We start from the raw sequence: 23,676 nt of genomic DNA on the forward strand, positions 1-23,676 counted from the left end.
CGACCCTCAGATTACGAGTCGCACGCCTTAACACGCTTGGCCATGCCGGGCCGAGTTGTAGGATGTCCTTTTTTCTCGATTACATAAACTATAAGATGCTATGTATTCCTGGATAATCCGCCAACCTTAGAATGCTTTCTATTTTTTGGTAATCTAACAAACTTAGGAGCTATGTACCTAGGCAGTTCATCATCCTAGGACCTAGAAGGTCAGAAGGACCAAAATAATTTTGATTTTTATGTTGTTATATTCAAATCTTAAAGCCACATATTTAGCTGTGAAAATTGTTACAGTAATTGCACAGGTTAACAATAGGTGACGACACTTCATCAATATATAAAACAAAGACATCCGTTTTAGTTCCCAGTGGGGCCCGGCATGGCCAAGCGCATTAAGGCGTGCGACTCGTAATCTGAGGGTCGCGGGTTCGCATCCCCGTCGCGCCAAACATGCTCGCCCTTTCAGCCGTGGGGGCGTTATAATGTGACGGTCAATTCCACTATTCGTTGGTAAAAGAGTATCCCAAGAGTTGGCGGTGGGTGGTGATGACTAGCTGCCTTCCCTCTAGTCTTGCACTGCTAAATTAGGGACGGCTAGCACAGATAGCCCTTGTGTAGCTTTGTGCGAAATTCAAAAACAAACAAACAAACTAGTTCCCAGTAAAAGTTTTACGACCGTAAAGAAAGACATCATGTGAAAAAGTGTTTTACGTCTTTCATTGATAGGGTTCTTCAAAGTAACAGAATCGAGGTCATAGAGAGAGCAGCTTTCAAAGGCCTTCATTTACTGAAAGTTCTGTAAGTAAAGAAATAATTAGATTCTTGTGGTTTTAAAGAAAAAGAAAGCTTTTCTTCAGATTATACGAGACGAGATTCAATCAAAAAATTCCCTTTTTTATTTCCCTGTTATCATCAACACCACGCGATCGTGGTCATCTCGAACAATAGCTTCAAGTACCTCCAGCCATGTTGATTCTATCAAAGAATCAAAGACGCTAATTTAATGCCGTTTACAACATCACTTTGTCAAGTCACGTTCACAATCCTGAACTTCTTAAACTGGTTGCCGACAGAAATCGACAGTCAGGGGGCCGAGACTATATCGCCCCCAATCGTACTTAGTGAACTTTATTATTTGTTTTTCCTCACATAATGTTCCCCTTATTGAGACAGCGGTAATTCTTTTGATTTACAGTGCGAAAATCATGGGTTTGATTCCTCTCAGAGGAGATAGTCTGGCGTGGCATTGCTGTAAGAAAAATACACACTTACACATCCGTCACACAATATATATATATTGTTGATTTTCATGTTGTAGTTAAATATCAGGACCTTATTAACAATCTATAAGTATATTAAGTACAGCCCGTAAAACAGACAATATTTATTGTCGTTTCTAAGAAAGGTTTTTAACTTTTGTCAAAGACTCCATCTTGATTAATATAACAAAACACAATATTTCACTGTTAAACACACACACACACAACAAGTATATACAGGGTGTGTGCGAAAGATAGCTCCACTTGAGTTAAACCGATTAACGAAACATCGCAAGCCAAACATGAAAGATGAACTTTTCGAAGTACTCAAAGAAAGATAGCAGTCGATCACTCAGGAGTATCTGTACAAACCCTTAGAAACTGTATCACGTCAATATGAAAAAGTACTGAAATCCAAGGAAATTCAGACTAAATAATAATTTGTGAAACTGGTTAGCGTTATTTTGAATTTCGTTGCTAAATTTGAGTATTGCAAAGAAACGTGTTTGCAGATTAATTGGAACAAGAAAATCCAAGCAACTACAACAGGGGACAACACTTTATTAGAAAATGTAACTAAAAACACGAAAAGTTCAGGTATTTACGAAAGCCAGTGTTCCAATTATGATTTGAGATTATATTTGACAGATCTATTTGAGTGCGTTCTAAAAACATAGTTTTACTAAGTTTTGTGTTACCTGATAAAAAATATAACATATTAAAAACATTTTCAGGAGGAAAACTTTTTGTCCACCCTTTATATATATATATATATATATATACACAATATATATTATTTTAAATAACTGTGAGTTATATGTCCATTAAATTATTTTAACACGTTAACATCTGAATGATTACAACGCACTAAGTCCTCGAGTCTGATAAATTTCGTTATATATCATAGTAGCACTATTAACACGAAAATTATACAGTGTAACAGTGTATCAAACAATCGTCTGCGATTATATCACATTATGTAATCATGTTAATAGATTTCACTGTACAGTCAAACAGGATTGTCCGTTTTCATAAGTATAATCAGGATCGTTTACAGACAACACGAGCACTAAAAGCAGAGTTATTTAGTTACAAACTCGTCCGTCTTTGATGACAAGACAGTGACCTGACTTTTCAATCTGCTAATGCAGATAGATATCCAAAAGGATCTTTGGCCCAAACAGTACAATGGATTAGTGCAAGTATTTACGAAGATCTGACGTTTAATTTACCTGAAAACATATCATAGTCTTACCCTAACTATTTATTATTAATTTACGTTTTTTTCTGTTTTCAGTGGATGAGTTTATGTAAGTATCATTTCTCTATACGTAAAAGACAAATCAGTTATGTTTCTGTACTTATCTGTATCTCGAGAGCGAAAAATGGAAGGTTACAAGACAATCGAAAGTTTATTGAATTTTAATGTATGCATAAAACACAAACTTATGAAAAAATATTTGCTCAACTTTTGCCGATGGTATTTAAATGGATTTTCTTAAATGATGTAGAAATATCTCAAGAGCTATCATAAGCTTATGATCGTGTTAATATGTTTCTAATTGTGGAAATTATCTCTCAGAGTAGCTGAATCAGTGTTTAAAAGCCTTTAAACTGCACAAGTTGTCACAGCTGTGGAATATGGTTGTTCCATTAAAAACAGACAACATTAAAGTTCAGATGAAAAGAGACAATAACAGAAGACGGTAGATTGACAATATTATTTTGTATAAGAGCTCGGTATTTTCGATCTTTAAATGACATTAAATAATTTGTGAATTTTTATTTCTCTTTTGCCAGAGAAATAAACAACAACAACCTAAATTATTTGCCCGAAGCACTGTCCAGTCTTTACCAGCTGAGAGAGTTGTAAGTGTTTATATGTTGACCGAAATTTATTATTTCATATTAAATTAACTCAAATAATATTTCTACGCACATAGTTTGGACCAAAATCTAATCTCTTTCCCTGTCACGTCTCTTCTTGTCAATTACGTATTATATTTTTAAGCATTTTTATACCTGTCCCATTTTGATGCTAACTCACTTATAACATGCTTATATTCTTTGGATTCTTCACTAAAACTTTGCGTATAAAATGTAACTTTGGAAAAGTGACAAAGCATACCAAAAGACTCATGAATACCTGTTTTAACTTTTGAAGAAATTTTGCCAACAACCGGATCTCCTACGTCCATGACAAGACCTTCGAGAACAATCCACAACTGACTCTACTAGAGATGGGAAGAAACCCGATTGAGGACGTGGGAAGATTTGCTTTTTCTAATCTTCCAAATCTAAAAGAATTGTAAGGAACTTAACAAGATATTCCCTCTAATAAGCTCAGGGAATAATTTAAAAAGTCATGTCTCTCTAATAAGATTAGGGAATAATTAATTAAGGAAGAAGTGAAAAGATAACTCATTCTAATAAGATTAGTGAAGAATTAAAAAGTCATGTCTCTCTACTAAGATTAGTGAATAATTAAAAAGTAATGTCTCTTTAATAAGATTAGTGAAGAATTAAAAAGTCATGTCTCTCTAATAAGATTAGTGAAGAATTAAAAAGTAATGTCTCTTTAATAAGATTAGTGAATAATTAAAAAGTAATGTCTCTTTAATAATATTAGGGAATAATTAAAAAGTCATGTCTCTTTAATAAGATTAGGGAATAATTAAAAAGTAATGTCTCTTTAATAAGATTAGGGAATAATTAAAAAGTCATGTCTCTTTAATAAGATTAGGGAATAATTAAAAAGTCATGTCTCTTTAATAAGATTAGAAGAGAATTGAAAAGTTAACTCACTATAATAAGTTTATGGAAGAATTAAAAGGTTCGCTCTGTCTAATATTCTACACACCTATTGGTTATCTAGTAAGCCATTACTCAAGTTAGTGAAATAAGCATGACCGTCGCACTAAACTATCACTTATTTAACATATATTTTTCATGGGTTAGTGCATTACAATGATACAAAGCTATCTTTTAACAATATGTGCAGTTGCTAGACACCTTTAAGATACATTCAGATGAAATGTGCCACTGAAATATCTGTTTTCTCTTCCCACCCTTCTTCGTATCTCCTGTTTTCCCTTACGTTCCTTTCATGTAGCCTAAACATTTAACCTATCTACTGTAAACCTAACTTCAAAGGTCAGCCACTCTATCCCGTTATTGGACTCCAGGGCCTGAACATTCCAGGGGGAAATTTTTCACATTAACACTCCCATATTCTCCCTTCTGTAGCTATTGTATTCACCTTAAATTGCCCATCTCGTGATAACGAGAAACCCACTTGAAATAAAAATGTATCTCAAGACGGCTGGTATAGATATTAAAACTTTTATTAAAATAGAGAATAATGTTTTGACTTTCTTTGGTCAACTTTTGTTAACCTGAAGACGACCTAAGAAGGTCGAAACGTTGTTCTCTACTTTATTTTAATAAAAGTTTTAATAACCATATTAGTTGTCTTAAGATAAATTGTTCATCTGGAACTACGGGTTTTACCAGTAAGTTTATCAAAAAAGTCAATTATTTGACCAAAATGCACCTTCATCGATTTTTTCAATTATGAAGAAATATTCATGATTTTTTGTATCCCTTTTTAGTGTGGACTGTACAAGTTGATTTTTGTTACTAATCTTATTGTAGCAATGGAAATTTCTAATGAAATGGTATAAAAGGAGTGAAGACATTGTTGTGTTTCGAAATCAATGCACGTTAAGTGAGAACCTTTTTTCTTACAATTCCAGTCTTTGGTAACATACGCTACGAGCAACACAGATGTTGGTTATAATTTTCACATTAGCGTGACGGTCTGAAAGTAATCACTCTTAGAAACGGTTTAGTTTGTTTGTTTTGAATTTCACGCAAAGCTACACGAGGGCTATCTGCACTAGCCGTCCCTAATTTAGCAATGTAAGACTAGAGGGAAGGCAGCTAGTCATTACCACCCATCGCCAACTCTTGGGCTACTCTTTTACCAACGAATAGTGGGATTGACCGTCACTTTATAACGCCCCCACGACTGAAACGGCGAGCATGTTTGGTGCGACGGGGATTCGAACCCGCGACCCTCATATTACGAGCCGAGTGCCTTAACTACGTGGCCATGCCGGGCCCTCTGAAACGGCGCAAGCTGTGAATGAATTTGAAACGTAAACCTGGATGAAGTTTCACGAACATTATTTACAGACGATGTCCAGTAAACAGAAGTGAACGGTGTTCCATAGATTTAGCTGTTTGTAAATTTGGACGTGTTAGGATTACTGTCTGTTAACTCAGTTGTACATGCTGTATCAAGTTATTGATGTCACGAAGAAATAACATCAGCATAAATAAAAAAGACAAAAATGTTGCAGATGGAAACCAATATGTGGTACGAATTAGCTGAATGATAAGTTCCTTACATATTTAATATCGTACTTTTTCTACTGTTTTATCCTCTCTGTTCTAATACAATACATGATGGTATGCACACTACTGGGCAAAAGTGTTAGAACAATAGAATATTTTGTCATTCTTTGCATTTTAATCTTGCATGTCATTACAGAATGTAAATTTCAACACTATGGTAACGTTTCTCTGATCCCTGTTGACAAATGAATAAGTGAGGGTGTTTGTTTTTAAATTTCGCTACACGAAAGCTACACGAATGTTATCTGTGCTAGCCGTCCCTAATTTAGCAGTGCAAGACTAGAGGGAAGGCAGCTAGTCATCACCACCCACCGCCAACTCTTGGGCTACTCTTTTACCAACGAATAGTGGGATTGACCGTCAAATTATAACGCCTACACGACTGAAAGGGCGAACCTGTTTGGTGTGACCGGAATTCGAACCCGCGACCCTCAGGTTACGAGTCGAGCGCCTTAACCATCTGACCATGCTGGGCAAGAGTCAATATGAGAATACTTATTATTATTTAGAATTCCCATATATTTGTATCAAGGGTATATTGTAATTTGTTCTGCTTGAATGAACATACTGATCAAATTTAGGGTCTGAAATAACTGTCGTGATGCCTCATGCAGTGTTTTAACTATATAGAAAGAAATTAGTGAGGAGCTAACATATGAAACCGGAATTTTATAGAATAAATCAGTTTAATTGCAATCCATAAATAAACCTTGATAAAAACAGTGTTTAACACTATATATTATGTTTTGGTGTTATGCCACGGCTCAAAACGTGTAGGCAAGTGTCGGTAGAGCAGAGAGTTCATACAAAAATTTTATATGATGCTGGTTGGACTCTCCGACAAATTGCTTCAGACTTGAAATGCTCCCCAAACGCTGTCAAGTACACCATAGTTCGTCAAACCGAGACAGGCAAATTTGAAAATAAGAAAGGAAAAGACAGAACACCTAAACTCAGTGATACTGATGTTAAGTATCTTTATTTATGCAGCCTTTGGGACAGAAAGAAGACTGAAACTGATCTCAACCTTAAGATAAACAACCATGTACCAGATGACAGAAAAGTGTCCAGATCTACAGTATTAAGAAGACTCAAAGAGAATGGAATATTTGGTCAGGTAACAGTTAAAAACCTTTAGTTTGATCTTCAAATACTGCCAAGAGACTGAAATTTGCTGGAAAGTATAAAACTGGGCTGTTGGTTATTGTTAAAGGATGTTAGGGATAAACGAGTCCAAGTTTGAAATATTTGGCACAAAGTGAAAGACACTTACTTCAATGCATAGCAGTTACTATGAAATATGGGGGAGGCAGTGTGATGGTTTAAGGGTGCTTTTCTGCTGAGGCGACAGAAGATATTTACAAAATAGATAGAATAATGGACTATTGCAAACACCATCAGGTACTGATCCATCATGCTATACCTAGTGGTTTACGTATTATTGGTCACGGATTCTACTACCAAGAAAATAATGACTCCAAACACTCATCCAACCTATACAGAAATCACCTAGCTAAGAAAGAAATTCCTGGAGTCATTTTAATGATATAATGGCCCACATTATATCATTGATCTCAACCAAAATGAGCAGATCTGATTTTTTGATAGATTAAAAACTTGACAAGTCAAACGTTACTTCCAAAATACTTTATCGGGACTGCAGTAGAGGCATTTGGAGCAAAATTCCAAAGGACACATTGATTAAATATGTTGCAACAAAGCCTGGAAGACTGTCTGCAGCCCTTAAAGCTAAAGGGGATATACTAAATATTAACTGTTTGCTGAACTCAAGCACTTCCACTGAGTTTCTGTTGTACTAAATAAAACTTTGATGTTTCACCTGTGATTTACCTTCCATTGCTCTTTAAAAATAGCCTGAAATCTTATTTTTGATTTTGTCCTAACACTTTTGCACAGTACTTTATATCAGTTTTAATAGTTAATAGTAATTAAGGATGCAGAACATTTGTGTGATCTGTTCTTGTTTAACCCTAACTTACAGAATCTTTTCAAAGCATCAAGAAAGTTACATTTCCTGCGAGTTATATTTTTCTATTTTAATAATCTAGATCTAATTCAGTTTTTTATAACTTACTTTTAGCTTTCATATAGAAAATATGTCATCTTTTATATTATTTTTGTACTTTATCTATTTAGATAGTAGCCTTAAAACAGTAATAAAATACAACAACTAATTACATTAAGGCAGATTTTAGAAGAATATTTTGTGACATAAATTATAAAAAAAAAGATTGCGAACTGGGTTTTGTTGTTCATATAAGAATGAAAAAAAGAAAAAACCTGAATATCTATATAGTTTTTCAATTGCTTACTTCACAAAAAGATGCGCACGTGCACGGAATTAAGTAATAGTACCCGGGTGTACACCTTTAGGGTCCACTTAGTATGGTTGCAAAATTTCAGTTTTTTAGGTTCTTTCCTTTTGGAGCTGTGACGGTCACACACAAACCCATTGATACGCCCTTTTATCATTATAGATTAGTATCGTTAATTTTCTGACTATCTTATCCTGTCTGCTTTTAATATTTTAGTTGATAGTATGTATATCACTTTTAAAAGTTAATATTAATTAATGATGCAAAACAACTGTTTGATCTATTCTTATTTGACCCTAACTTACAGAATCTATTCAAAGGATAAAAAAAGTTATGTTTCTTCTATGTTATGTTCTACTATTTTAAAATCTGCCAACATTTGAAAGGCCTAATTAAGATTTTGGTAACTAACACTTAGCTTTCATAGTGAAAATATGCCATATATTTTATCCTGAAAACCGCGAAACAGTAACAAGATACAACAAATAGTTAGATTAAAGCATATATTATTATAAAGAAAAGGTTAGAAAACTGGGACCTAGTGTTAGTCTGACAAATGAAAAAAAAACATCTTGAATATCACCTGAAGGTGGTGAATCTCGTCATTTCTAGTTTAATTGTTGTTATTTTACTTCTAGGGTTCTCAGAGAAGTTCACCACCTAACGGAATTTCCTGACTTGAACGGCACAACCGCTTTGGAACATCTTCTGCTAAACAGGGGTCTCTTGAAGACAGTACCGTCCTGGTTTTGTGGTCAGACACCTCATCTGAAGAGTCTGTAAGACCATGAAACAGTACATAGCTTAGAGTTAACCTTCAAGTTTGTATAAATAAAGAACCTGATATAATCCAAATGTTCCAAGAATTATAAATGTATCATAGAACGGCTGGTATGGGTATTACCACTTTTATTAATAAAGCAAAGAACAACGTTTCGATCTTCCTAGGTCATCTTAATATTAACAAACAAGTATAACTATTACAAATAAAATTTTATCTAGAGGCAGGAAAGAACTGGCTGTCATTTGAGCAGTCTCAAATTCACCACTGAACCTTCCCAAACTATCGAATCACTAACGTGTTAAAAACTTTAGTGGACACTTACAACAGCAATACTTATCTTTCTTACCTTTACAAACACCTTGCTATCTAATGAAAATTAGCTGAATCAATACGAGTTAGTTTCACAGACAAGTGAAATCGAATTTGTTCTAGGAGTTAGGTTTACAGACGACTGAAGTGTAATTTGTCTGGTCCGTTAAGTCTTGAGGGCAAATCAGATATAATTTATTTCATGAGTTAAGTTCATAGACAACAGAAACATAATTAGCTGTTGTAGTTAGGTTTACAAACAACAGAAATATAGTTTGTCATGACAGCTCGTTTTCAGACAACTGAACTACAAGTTGTTGCAGTAGTTAGGTTTACATACAACTGAAATATAGTTTGTCGTAACAGCTCGTTTTCAGACAACTGAACTATAAGTTATTACAGTAGTTATGTTTACATATAAGTGAAATATAATTTGTCATGATATTTAGGTTTACAGAAAATTAAACCTCTTGTGTTTATATTTACACAGTGTTAGAATCTTATTTGTTATTGTTTGACCAATCCTTTTATATATTTTATTGAGGTTTTTACTGGTTCATATTTTTGTGTTTATTTTCCATGTGCTGGTAAACTTGATTCATAAATAAAGTTATGTTGAAAGCAAAAAAAAACAAAAAACTTTTTTCTATTAATAGCAACCTGAAATCCAATCGACTTTCGAAACTTCCAGAACTTGGAAACTGTACGGAACTTCGACTTATGTGAGTACTTAACACAATGAAACCGGATTTTTAACTGATAACGTTTTTCCAATCTTTCTTTAAATTCTATTTGCTAATACCGTTTCTACTGAGTGTTCTTTTCACACCAATATTTTTAAGTACGTTTATTATTTTCCGATTCTTTATAATTTTTCAGTATTTTTTATTTTAACCAGAAGATAACGTACTTTCTGTGAACCAATTCCTAACTGAGATATTGCTTTTTCTCATGCATTTATTTTATTTACTACATTTGGACGGATTTCCACCCAGAGAAATAAATAACGGAACTTGACGCTTTTTATAGTTTTCGTAGTTGTTTGTCTCTGTCATTGTTACAAGAAGGACTAAATCACACTCGGGGCCAACTATACAGAAACATTATGTGATTTCGTTTTTCTTGTAGAGACCTCAGCTATAATCACATCTCATCCTTAGAGGAAACCCCTTTCAGAAGCCAAACAAAACTAATCGATCTGTTTCTGGGAAACAACCTTATTGAGCGCATACCCGAAGATTCTTTTATAGGGTTACAGAGTCTTCAAGTAATGTGAGTATTAGAATGTTTCTGTTTGTTTTTTATTTGTTTCTCTTTAAACTTTAGGCCCGATATTTGTCCTTAATGCAGCGCATGTACCTAGATTATAAGTTCCAAAACATTCCAACAGTTTCTAACCAGTGCGAACGGTAAAGAGTGTGTGTGTGTGAAGGTTAGTACTACGGTGCTGTAGGACATTGTGAATATTTTTAGCTACGGGGCAACGGAAATGTCCTCTCTGGTGGCAAAAAGTAACACTTCGTGAGAATTCTGCCCAGTTCATACTATGTATTGATATTTCACGATGAAACGCCACCTACATTGCATACCCAAACTCCATCAACAGAAACTATTATTATAACTGTGTGATCTATTGTATATGGGAGTTTAATTGTCAGGTTATTACACTGTTCCGTCAAGTTTAATTGTTTAAATTTTACTTTGCCAAAATGCTGTTACCTCAGAATATCCATTACTTGGAAGGACCGATTGTCAACATTAGTTTATCAACGTACTGTTACATCAGAGTAACGAACATTTGAAAGAGCCTACGTTCACACTTTAGTTTATCAACATACTGTTACATCACATTAACTAACATCTGGATGAAGGCATCGCAAGTGTATTTAAAGAGGCACTTGTGTCAGATACGCACCTGATGATAATAAATGAAACGTCAGCTAGGAATGAAAAAGTCTAGATAGCACCTGAACCTCTTAGGTCGAGCAAATACGATCAGACACCTGTCACAGATTTCTGAAATATTGGAAATGATACTCGCAGTTACAAACCACCTGTCAAAGTTTCAGCAATTTTTTTTTGTATATTTATAGACATTCAATTCTCTGGCACACACTAGAGGAAAGCTGTGTAACATTTTGAATTATATCTCAACAAATGATTTCGTAAAGGTAGAAATATATATGATGTATCAAATTTTTGAAAATATTTAACTCACCTCCTGCTGCCACCTACACTTATAAATATTTAAACAACACATAAACTTTAATACATAAAAATAGTTAGGTCTTATAACAACCGATATTCGTAGAAAGACTTGATTTGTTAATGACAAGCGTTTAAATTTAATACATAAAAATAGTTCAGGTCTTACAATAAATCATATCAGAGAAAAACTTGATTTGTTAAGAATATACATTCATAATAGCTGAATATAAAAGTGCACTTAAGAAGTGGTCTTAAATTAAAGACAGAACGTTTAGCATTTCCCTTTATAAGTATATAAAAGTATCATCGGTTTGAATAAAATTTTGAATCAAACTGTACAAAGTTGTTTGTTTAAAGTTGAGCACAATGGATTATCTGTGCCTGTCTATCACGGGTAAAGAAACCTGTTAAAAACCTGCAGCAATATCGCTATGCATTTGTTTCAAGGAAACAATGTGTTCGGAATGAGGGACATCTTATTCCTGTGATGTTATCCCCTTTGTGATAATGACGTATTCTGTCCCTATCAATTATTTTCTTACACTTTTCTGAAGATGAAATACAAGTTATTCCACCAGGACTTTCACATCACATATTAAAATGTCGGCCCCCATCTGTGTCATCCATAAATTTACGAACTCGTAATTATAAACCCTAGGATTTGATTCCCCGCTTGATGTAGTTTTGCGCTAAACTAGCAACAAAAGTGACAAAATGCAGTTTTAATACCATCTATTGAAGAGTCTCCCAAACCTCCAGCGTCGGTTACTCAAGTTTTATTTCATAATTTACCGATAAACGTTGATAAAATTGTTCAGGTAGTCTGCAAATAAACTTTTGATTTTTGATTGCTATTTCAAATACAAAATTTAGTTTGTTGATGCTTTAAGTTAGATTCAAGAAAGCTTTGTATCTAAGACGTTTATTGCTGATTTCAGGGACTTGAAGAACAACCGGATTACTTACATTCACGTCAATGCTTTTGCACATGTGTCAAAGTTGAGAGATCTGTAAGCTATGTAGTTTCCTTTTTTATTTAAGCACTTTTTAAAAATTAATCTTTGTGAACAGTAAGTGTATTCTTTATATTTTAATTACGTCAAGAAACATACTCATAAATTAATTATTATTTTGTGAACTCCATGTTAAGTTGTTTCTTCATGTTTATAATTTTAGATCGAATAATGCTTATAAACTGACTAAAACAAGATATAGCTTCTCGTAAGTATTTATCTTTGATATGGGTGGTGTGTTTGTGTTAATTTTGTTTTGTGTATGTGTTTGTTACAACAATAATGTCGCCCGTTGGTACAGCCGTATGTCTACGGACTTACAACGCTAAAATCAATGGTTCGATTCCACTCGGTGGACTTAGCAGGTAGCACCCTGTGACTTTGCTATAAGAAAACACACATACAACAATTACTTTTTTATGGTGCGAGGACCTTTTCCATATTGGCGAAACATGCTTATAATTAATTATACCTGTTAAAGGAAACTATCGTTAGGCCTAATACTAAAGTCTTATGATAAGTATGAATAATTATAATTTGTTTTTGTTAGATTCTGTAAAATTGCAGATCTGGCAGTTGATCGTCATGCAGACATAGGCTTAACTTCCAAGCCCGTTATTTTAACTGTGAATTCCTTATCTAGAAGAGAGGAACAGAGGAAATGTTGTTAATAACACGTAAAATAAACACTTTCGGTAAACAGCTTACTAATTAAACAGTTGTAAGACACCATGTGTAGTTGAACAACTTACCAGTCAAATAGGGGTAAGACATCATGTGTAGCACAACTTTTCAGTTAAACATTTGCAAGACACAAAGTGTAGTAGAACAACTTACCAGTTAAACAGTTGTAAGACAAAGGTGTAGTAGAACAACTAGCAGTTAAAAATTTGTAAGACACTATGTGTAGCAGAACACCTTAACTGTTATACAGATGTAAGCCACTATGTGTAGAAAAACAACCCTATCAATTATATCCAAATTAAATTATAAATTATGGTTTACTTTCTCTAAAAATACCCTTTCCAAACTTTTAAAAACAACTCTTCCAAACAAGAATTCTCCAAAATTTACACACTCACGACTCTCAACAATGCTAAGGATTTACTTTTCAACCATTTCTTGTAGGAATCTTGGAAACAACCAGTTTTCTTCTCTTCCAACTGAGGGTTTACAAAATTTACAACAGCTTAAGACTTTCAACAATCCTAACCTTAAGGATTTTCCACCACCGGAATCGTTTCCTCTGGCCCACAAATTAGTCCTGTCGTATGCTTACCATTGCTGTGCATTCCTTCCTAAAGCTCACAAACCCTCTGCTCTACAAGAAACTATCGTATGGTTATCGAAAGATGACGTCGACATAAATATGTGGAACAATAACATAACTGATGTTTGGCGTGGTTACGGTGAGATACCATGTTGATATTGTACTGTAAAACCACTAATTCACCAAATTGAGTGATTTTTGACCTGGTTACGGTAAGCTACCATGTTGAAATTATTTGTAGGTCCACTGGAACTCTAAGTAACTCTTCAGTTGTTCTAATTAAATGACTCTGTAACTTCACAGGATTTTGTTTGGTTATAAAAATAAGACAAGAGGCTCATGGTTGTATGGTTCATTTTTTAAACAAACATAATACATATAACCAAGTAGGAAAAGTTGGACTGTAATCATATCCAGTTATAACTGACGGGAATTTACTCTTTTAAGAGAATCAGAACGTAATGTCTCATGATTTTTATGACTTTCTTCTTGGTTGGTTTCTTTTGTAGATACGTAGGAGCAACATTTGTCTTCTTACCATCAACTCTGATTACTAGGAATTTTAATAATTGTCTCTTTTTTTTCATAATACGTAACTATCTAGTTTTTTCTTTGTTCCATTAGCTTTGATCACACGATGTTATAGCAGTTGTCTCTGCGAATTGTTACGCTGTTACATGCTATGTGACCATCTAGTTTTGCTTTGTAACATGAACTCTGGTGACTTGGACCTATAACAGTTGTCTCTGCCAAGTTACATCTGTCACCATTTGGTTCTTCTCTGTACCATTTATTGAAATATCTCAAATTTTGTTATGACATTATTCAAACTTCATGAAAGTGTGCACCTGTACACTAGGAATATTTTGAATAGATTAAGATCAGAGATGTTTAAAAGTTTTAACAGCCGTTGGTTAAGAAATGTGGACAGTATTTAACGGGCACAGTTTTATGTAATTGATACTTGAAACCGTTAGCAGTTTGTGAAAATCCATAATTACCGAACTGATGAAAAACAAGACAACTACACGTTTCATAAATACATAATTTATTACGACTACAGTTTCATCAGGTACCTCAACTGAACAGTTTTTATTGTTTTCTATACATTGATAATACTTGGAAAGTGGTAGCCAATTTGAGATTAAAATGGATAGTGATTGTAAAATCTCTCTCAACAGGCAACTTTTCTTCGACATTCATGGAGGTTTTGAACCACTTGTGGAACTCAAGAGGTCAAGATCACATAGCTCCTGAACACTGGACTCAGTACACTAGAGATTACTTTGAAGATTACAGTGAAGGATCTGTTCTTTCTCAGTACCCAGTACAGTGTATACCACAGCCTGGTATGTATTACTATACTAGTACAGTGTATACCCCAGCCTGGTATGTATTACTATACTAGTACAGTGTATACCCCAGCCTGGTATGTATTACTATACTAGTACAGTGTATACCCCAGCCTGGTATGTATTACTATACTAGTACAGTGTATACCCCAGCCTGGTATGTATTACTATACTAGTACAGTGTATGTATTACTATACTAGTAGAGTGTATACCCCAGCCTGGTATGTATTACTATACTAGTACAGTGTATACCCCAGCCTGGTATGTATTACTATACTAGTGCAGTGTATACCCCAGCCTGGTATGTATTACTATACTATACTGGTACAGTGTATACCCCAGCCTGGTATACCATACTACAGCGTATGTATTACTATTGCTATACTGAGTACAGTGTATGTATTACTATACTGGTACGGTGTATGTATTACATGCTATACTGGTACAGTGTACTATTGCACTGTGTACGGTGTATTGCATTTACTATATGCGTTAATTACGGTGCGTTGCACATATTGGTACGGTGGTGCATATACTATGCCGGTACGGTGTATGTATTACCACTGGTACGGTGTATGTGCTATACTGGTGTACCATTACCAGTGTGCAGCAGCAGCTATATGTATGCCAGGTACTGGTACTAGCCAGTGGTATGTGGTACGGTTACCATGCTATTACTACACTGTGTACGGTATGTATTGCTACTGGTACTGGTACAGTGTACACCATACTGGTACAGTGTGTACTATACTGGTATGTATTACTATACTGGTGCGGTGTGTATTGCCCCTAGGTGCAGGTGTATGTAGCCTGGTATGTATTACTATACTAGTACGGTGCAGCGTATGTGTATTACTATACTGGTACAGGTGTATGTATTACTATACTGTAGTATTACCATACGGTGTATGTATTACTATACTGGTACAGTGTATGTATTACTATACTGGTACAGGTATGTATGTTACCATTTGCAGTGCATGTATACCCGGTATGTATGTATTACTATACTGCGTACAGGTACCTATACTGGTGCATGTGTGTGTATACCTAGGTACAGGTATTACCCCAGCCTGGTATGTATTACTATACTGGTGCAGTGTATGTATTACTATACTGGTACAGCAGTGTATGTATTACTATACTAGCACGGTGTAGTGTATTACCCAGCCCCAGCCAGTACAGTGTATGTATTATGCTGGTACTGGTACATACTGGTATGTATGTTATTACTATACTGGTACGTGTTATGTATTACTACGTACTGCGTTGTACGCCTGGTATGGTGGTGTATGTATACCATACACTATGCGGTGTATGTATTACTATACTGGTAGTGGTACCAGCTGTGCATTAATTACTATACTGGTACAGTGTGTGTATTACCTGGTTACGGTGTTGTGTATTACTATACTGGTTACAGCATTACCTAGTGCATAACCCAGTATGGCATATTACTATACTGTATGTATTACTATTGTTACTATGTTAGCAGTATGCATGCTATACTGGTACGGTGTGTATGCTATACCAGCTGGTACGGTGCAGTGTATTGCTATACTGGTGCGGTGGTGCATGTATTACTATGTGCATGCACTATACTGCGTACGGTGTGTGTGTTACTATACTGGTACAGTGTGTGTATTACTATACTGGTGCAGTGTGTATGTATACTTACTATTACTATATACAGGTGTATGTATTACTATACCATGTATGTATTTATACTATACTGCACTGTACAGCCTGGTACGTGCATGCACACCAGTATTACTATACTATGCAAGGTACAGTGTATGTATTACTATGCTATTATTTACTATACCATACCAGCACAGCTGTATGTATGTATTACTATACTAGTACAGTGTATGTATTACTATACCAGTACAGTGTATGTATTACTATACTAGTACAGTGTATGTATTACTATACTAATATACTAGTACAGTGTATGTGTATACTAGTACAGTGTATGTATTACTATACTAGTACAGTGTATGTATTACTATACTAGTACAGTGTATGTATTACTATACTAGTACAGTGTATGTATTACTATACTAGTACAGTGTATGTATTACTATACTAGTACAGTGTATGTATTACTATTAAACATATCTTGCATTTTTTTAATAATGCTCATTGAATACTGAACTCATTTTTCACAAAAATTAAAACATTTTTTGTAACATAACATCTTTGTTATTATTACTCAATGATATTAAATTAAACAAATACCTTAAATCATTCTTTATAATCTGTTCTTATTTTCAGACCCCTTTATGCCGTGCGAGGACTTGTTTGGTTGGTGGACATTACGATGTGGAGTGTGGATTGTATTTCTACTCGCCATCTTAGGAAATGGCGTCGTTTTTTTCGTTCTTGTCTTTGGCCGTAGCAAGATGGACGTTCCCAGATTCCTAGTATGCAACTTGGCATTAGCAGACTTCTTCATGGGCATTTATTTGGGGCTTCTAGCAGTTGTAGACGCTTCAACGCTTGGAGAGTTTAGGGCGAGTACCCTCTTTTTTACTTACCCTAAAATTAATGTTTCTAATTAGAAACTGCACCTTCTTTTGAGCTAATATGGAAGCCACATGTGTTAAAGATAATAAAATTATATATATATTTTTTTAGGTAAGCTTTACGATCTTCGCTTTAATTTGCGATTTATGGAATTCTGCTGTCTGAAATTCAGATTAATATGTCAGTTTAGGATAACGTCTTTACCTTCTTCTTTCGGATTCGTATCACATTTTAATGAAATTTTTCTTTCATTTTTTTTCACCTTCCATTCGTATCACGTTTTAGGTTTGATTTGTTTTAAATTTGGCGCAAAGCTACTAGCCGTCCCTAATTTAGCAGTGTAAGACTAGAGAGAAGACAGCTAGTGATCACCACCCACCGTCAACTCTTGGGCTACTCTTTTGCCAACGAATAGTGGAATTGATCGTCACCTTATAACGTCCCCACGTCTGAAAGGGCGAGCACGATTGGTGCTACGGGGACTTGAACTTGCGACCCTCGGATTACGAGTCGAGTGCGTTAACCACCTGGCCATGCCGGGCCACGTCTGTGGTCTTCAACTAACAAACACACATTCCATCATCTGAACGACATGGATTAAGAACATTTCCAGTTGAAATTCATTTACAGTTGAATAGAGAATTCAACGAAGTGACTATGTGAAGCATTACGATATCATTTTTAATAGATTCAAAACAAAACCTATCTGTATCTATGCTTATTAATTATTGTTTATATCTGATGATGGTGACACAACCGCAAACAGTGGAGTTGACTCACAAACATGTCAGAATTATGGGATGTACAGAGCTTGAAACAAGTACACAAATAACACATGGTGATATTTATAGAGTATATGGTCTTTTTTTTTTAATTTCGCACAAAGCTACTCAAGGGCTATCTGTGCTAGCCTAACTTAGCAATGTAAGACTAGAGGGAAGGCAGCTAGTCATCACCACCCACCGCCAACTTTTGGACTACTCTTTTACCAACGAATAGTGGGATTCACTGTCACATTATAACGCCCCAATGGCTGAAAGGGCTAACATGTTTGGCGTGACAGGGATGCGAACTCGTGACCCTCACATTACGAGTCGCACGCCTTAACACGCTTGGCTATGCCGAGCCGAGTATTCGGTCTTCGAGAGCTAAATTATGAGTAAAAGAGTAGCCCAAGAGTTGGCAGTGGGTAGTGATGACTAGTTGCCTTCCCTCTAGTCTTACACTTCTAAATTACAGACGGCTAGCGCAGATAGCCCTCGTGTAGCTATGCGCGAAATTCAGAAACAAACAAACAAATCACAGACGTAGTAATAAGCAATACAAAATTTGGTTATAAAGTAATTAGCCAATACATACCTCATGAGGTATTCTCAGTGGGCTACGTTTTAGTCCATAATTTATTAGAAAATGACCTTAAGCCTAAAGCAATGATTGGCTACACTGATTGATTACGTAGTACTTCCGATTAAATTTAATATCTCCCACGTCTGTATCTGTATAGAAATTACGGACAGAGAAATGTTTTCTCATAAAATATTTCGGTGTCAAATGTCAAAAGACATGCAATGAAATTAATGGAATGGGTAGGTTTTGGTTTCGGTTACTGTGTACTGTCTGCACTAAGCGATTCACACTGTCTTTGTTATTTTTTTCATGAATTCCTTTTGTATGTAATGTCTGTTATTTTCATAGTTCTTAATGTTAAAGAAGCCTTATAACTATTATACGAAATTATTAATTGAACGCACAAATAATTCTGTTAATATAATTATCATAACAACAGTAGGTTGACGAAACTGTTGTAATCAAACCAAGAGCTCCAATGCTAATTTTTTGTTATTGTTTTCCAGGTCTTCGCTATCGCCTGGCAGACCTCGACCAGTTGTCAAGTAGCTGGGTTCTTGGGGGTTCTGAGTAGCGAGTTGTCAGTATACACCTTGTCGGTCCTAACTCTGGAACGGAATTACGCCATCACTCACGCTATGCATCTCAACAAACGATTGTCTCTCAAACATGCTGGTTACATCATGATATGTGGGTGGGTGTTTGCTCTTATTACGGCTTCGATGCCTTTGTTTGGGGTCAGTGCCTACAGTAAGTTTGCTGTCTGTCTACCATTTGAGACAGAGCCGGCAGTATCACTAGGCTACGTTGTGTTTCTGATTCTTGTTAACGGCGTTGCGTTTCTCATACTGATCGGATGCTACCTGAAGATGTACTGTGCTATCAGAGGGTCCCATGCCTGGAACTCGAATGATTCCCGGATTGCCAAGAGAATGGCTTTACTCGTCTTTACAGACTTTTTCTGTTGGGCACCAATTGCATTTTTCTCCCTTTCTGCTGTATCTGGTCTGAATCTAATATCTCTGGAGGAAGCCAAAGTCTTCACTATATTTGTTCTGCCATTCAACAGCTGTGCCAATCCGTTTCTGTATGCCATCTTCACAAAGCAGTTTAAGAAGGACTGTATATTAATCTGTAAGAGAATAGAAGAATCTCGGGTAACAAGAGGAATTGGTCGATGTCGTCATAGCTCCAACTTTTCAAACAGACAGACACCAGCAAACACAAACTCTGCAGTCGAAAGGAAGAGCGGTGGAGACGAGCTTCAAATTTGCCACTGTGGTGCGCACGAGGTTTCCAACAGAAGTAGAAGGAGACGGTGGAAACGAGTGGCTATGAGATATGTTTTGTGTCAAAGCCAGCCAGAGGAAACCGAAAGTAACGATTACATGTATGCTATCGGACAGATTCAGAAAACCGTGGGGCGTGGAAAGAAACAAGCAATAAGCATCTCCAGTGAGAACACTTCCTCCCGATCAGACAGTTGGAGACAAGGCAATATCTCAATGAGACGGGGTGGACGGCTCAATCTCAACCGGAAGTTTTCCCAAGATTCTAACTTGTCCTGCAACAGACAAGAATCCTCAACATCCACAGTCCGAATCTCTCGATCCAGTGTTAGTAGTGACTCTTCAAATCCTCTGACAGGGCTACTCAATGCTCGTGAACGACCTGGTCTCACAGCAAGTGGTCAGTTTGGAAGATCTTTAGGGAGTGTCCGAGAAAAAATACCTATCAGTTGTGACCCTTCCTCTTGTTTGATGCATGATATAGCGAGTATAGTGTCTGATAAACCACGTCTCTGCCGTCAAGTGGCAGTGGATGATACTTTTAATGAGCAACAAATGGTTAGAGGACCCGATATTAGACACGCACAGAAGTCGCAATACGATGTGTTATGCCATAACTATTCAAGTAAAGATCGAAGCCCACCTTTGTCTTTAAAGAGTAAAGATCTTGAGGTTAAATTTGAATGCTTCTATAACGGGTTAGCTGAGACGAGCCATGAAGACGGCAGCGACATTTTGACATATAGAGATGACTATATCATTTCTTGCAGTGACCATTCTACAAGAGATCAGAAGATTGGTTCATCAAAATTTAACGATATACCCTCTCCTGATGCGTCCACTCAAAAGATCAAAACAAAGATGTTGTCCTTCATCCACAAATTGCTATTACAGATAACCCGGGAGATGGTAGTGTTCAAAATAACAAGAGAGGTGTTTACAAATGGCTACATCAAAATGCTAAAGAAAACTTGCAACAAACGGAAGAAATGCTTCTTGGAAACGCTGTTAATATCTGCGATTCCTCCTTTCTCCACGTTAATGATGGTAATGCTTCCAACAGTGAATCTAACATCGTGTATAGCGTCGGTTGGATCACTAGATTGAGTCCAAGCCGTAAGGTAGCATCAGATAAGTCTTTGAAAAAGCTGTCTCTGAAAAACTTTCCAGCAATGCTACAGTCTTTTTCTAGTCAAAGTTCCCGAAAAACACAAAAACTTAAAACGAAAAGTGAATGCCAGTTGAAAGCAAGTCCCACCAGAACAGTGAAGTGCTCAAGAAGTGAAACTATTATACATCAATACTGTCTTGACGATTCTTCAGAATGAAAGGTACTAATTTCTCATGTGGAAGCTCGAGTGCACGATCCTAGGTCTAAAGTGGACAAGGATACAAATTACCTGTTGTTTGGTACACCAAAGACATCAAATACGGTAACTGGCTCCAAGTTAGAAACAACAGTTGTAGAAAACTAGTTTGAGAATAACAACAGTTGACAAAGAATATATCCTAATCGACTAAGAACGTCACCAATCAAGAAAAGAATAACGCAATAACATTTTACATTAGTAATGGAAATAATGCTGTGATAAATAGACTAAGTTTAAGAACGGTCACGACATAGAAAGTGTCACTTCTTTCCTAGTGAAATTAAACAAATATTTATGTTGGGCTGTCGAAATACGGGTTTAAACAGTTTAGATTTAGAATATTGCATTTTTAGATGTCTATTTATAGCTTATTCAGGGATATAATTAAATAGCGCATAATTTGCAATAAAGATTAAAAGAAACCTTAAAGCTTCGTCGAACCAAAATTTTTTTTTAATCTTTTGGGGAATGAGAGTTTTGAATTTAAAATCATAGTTTTATTTTATTTTTATCATTTTAACGGAAGCTTTAGCAAGAATATTGTTTTAGTTGGTTTTTTTCTCGCGCAAAGCTACACGAGGGCTATTTGCGTTAGTGGTCCCTAATTTAGCAATGCAAGATTAGAGGAATAGCAGCTAGTCATCACCAACCTCCGCCAACTCTTTGGCTACACTTTTACCAACAAATAATGGGATTGACCTTTAGGTTCTGACGTTCCCACGTCTGAAAGTGCGAGCATGTTTGGTGTGACGGGGACTTGAACCCGCGATCTTCAGATTGAGAGACTAGTGCCCTAACCACCTGGCTATATCTTTTAGGTTTATGAACGTTGTATTTTTGAGTAGACTTGGCGAATTTTCGCCCACAAGACCTGCGAAAAAATAGTAAAAGAGTTTCTTGTTAAAAATCAGTTATTTTTATTTTCTAGTTTTAACCACAGATTCCAACTATTCGGAGGTTTAAATTCTACTAGATAATGAATAATAAGTTTTTCTTTTGCATGGTTATTAAAATGACACTTTATGTTTTCTTATTTGATTTTAGATTGACATTAACATACATACGTTTCACTTGCTTAAGCTAGACTAAGCCTACTTAGAACATAGATTTGGAAATTATACTTTTGTCCAAACGTTTCGCTTAAACAAAGACGGTTTTATTCTCAAGAGTTTTGCTTGCCCAAGTCATTTATAACAAAAGGAGGTCATTAACGTTTCTAATTTCAATTTATTCAAAATTCTCCCATTTTACAATCATCAGTGACGTCTCATAATTTCTTGTATTTGTTTCATTGTTTGTTTGTTTGTTTTGGAATTTCGCACAAAGCTACTCGAGGGCTATCTGTGCTAGCCGCCCCTAATTTAGCAGTGTAAGACTAGAGGGAAGGCAGCTAGTCATCACCACCCACCGCCAACTCTTGGGCTACTCTGCTACTCTTTTACCAACGAATTGACCGTCACATTATACACCCCCACGGCTGGGAGGGTGAGCATGTTTAGCGCGACGCGGGCGTGAACCCGCGACCCTCGGATTACGAGTCGCACGCCTTACGCGCTCGGCCATGCCAGGCCAGCATATTTGTTTCAATTATTCTAAGACACAAAGATTTGTTTGTTTGTTGCTAAGCGCAAAGCTATACAATAGGATATCGATGCTGTGCCCGCCACGGGTACCAAAATCCAGATTTTAATATTATAAGTCTGCACTCTGGTTTTTAATGATGCGAATCATACATCAAACATAGGAGCTATCATATATTAGCAACATATATTATATATTTTTTCCAACTTATTTTCACTCACGAATTTTTTAAATTAAATACATTCCATCTTTTTTATTATTTAAGTTTCTTTTTGGACAAAGTGACTTCAGTCGCTATTCTTTTCATTCCGTTTTTTAAAAGTAATTCTGTCTGAATTAAGAATTATTTGGCGTATCGGGACAAAAGATAAGTGACACTTCTTCATCCTTAAATTTCTATTGGACAAATATTTCATGTTGAGCACGTGCTTTGAACGTCACTTCTGTGAAGCGGTGGTTGGTTTTCCACGAAGTCTTTGTGGTCAAGCTCTTTCTCGAATACTTAGATATTAAACTTCGCCTCGTAGGCGGTGAAACATATTATAATTTCTTTTCCAGGGGCACATTAGTTATTAGCCGTGGCCACTGAACACAAAAGTTAAACGTATAC

At 35.8% G+C, this 23,676-nt stretch overlaps 1 protein-coding gene across 2 annotated transcripts in view; it reads left to right on the forward strand.

Moving 5' to 3' along the window:
* LOC143247328 (uncharacterized) overlaps positions 1-23,251 on the forward strand; it is a 90,198-nt gene extending 66,947 nt beyond the window's left edge. The window contains exons 7-17 of one of the 2 annotated variants that reach the window (XM_076495183.1): positions 726-797; positions 3,059-3,127; positions 3,423-3,566; positions 8,652-8,792; positions 9,763-9,828; positions 10,235-10,378; positions 12,253-12,324; positions 13,456-13,736; positions 14,779-14,946; positions 17,228-17,466; positions 19,333-23,251. In XM_076495183.1, coding sequence (XP_076351298.1) covers positions 726-797; positions 3,059-3,127; positions 3,423-3,566; positions 8,652-8,792; positions 9,763-9,828; positions 10,235-10,378; positions 12,253-12,324; positions 13,456-13,736; positions 14,779-14,946; positions 17,228-17,466; positions 19,333-21,222 — 3,286 coding nt within the window. In that variant the 3' untranslated portion in view covers positions 21,223-23,251. The remainder of the gene's footprint in view (positions 1-725; positions 798-3,058; positions 3,128-3,422; positions 3,567-8,651; positions 8,793-9,762; positions 9,829-10,234; positions 10,379-12,252; positions 12,325-13,455; positions 13,737-14,778; positions 14,947-17,227; positions 17,467-19,332) is intronic. The other variant, XM_076495184.1, reaches the window with a different exon arrangement.
* Positions 23,252-23,676: the final 425 nt, after the last annotated feature.

Source organism: Tachypleus tridentatus, chromosome 3 (genome assembly GCF_004210375.1).
Source record: "Tachypleus tridentatus isolate NWPU-2018 chromosome 3, ASM421037v1, whole genome shotgun sequence".
NCBI lineage: Eukaryota > Metazoa > Arthropoda > Merostomata > Xiphosura > Limulidae > Tachypleus > Tachypleus tridentatus.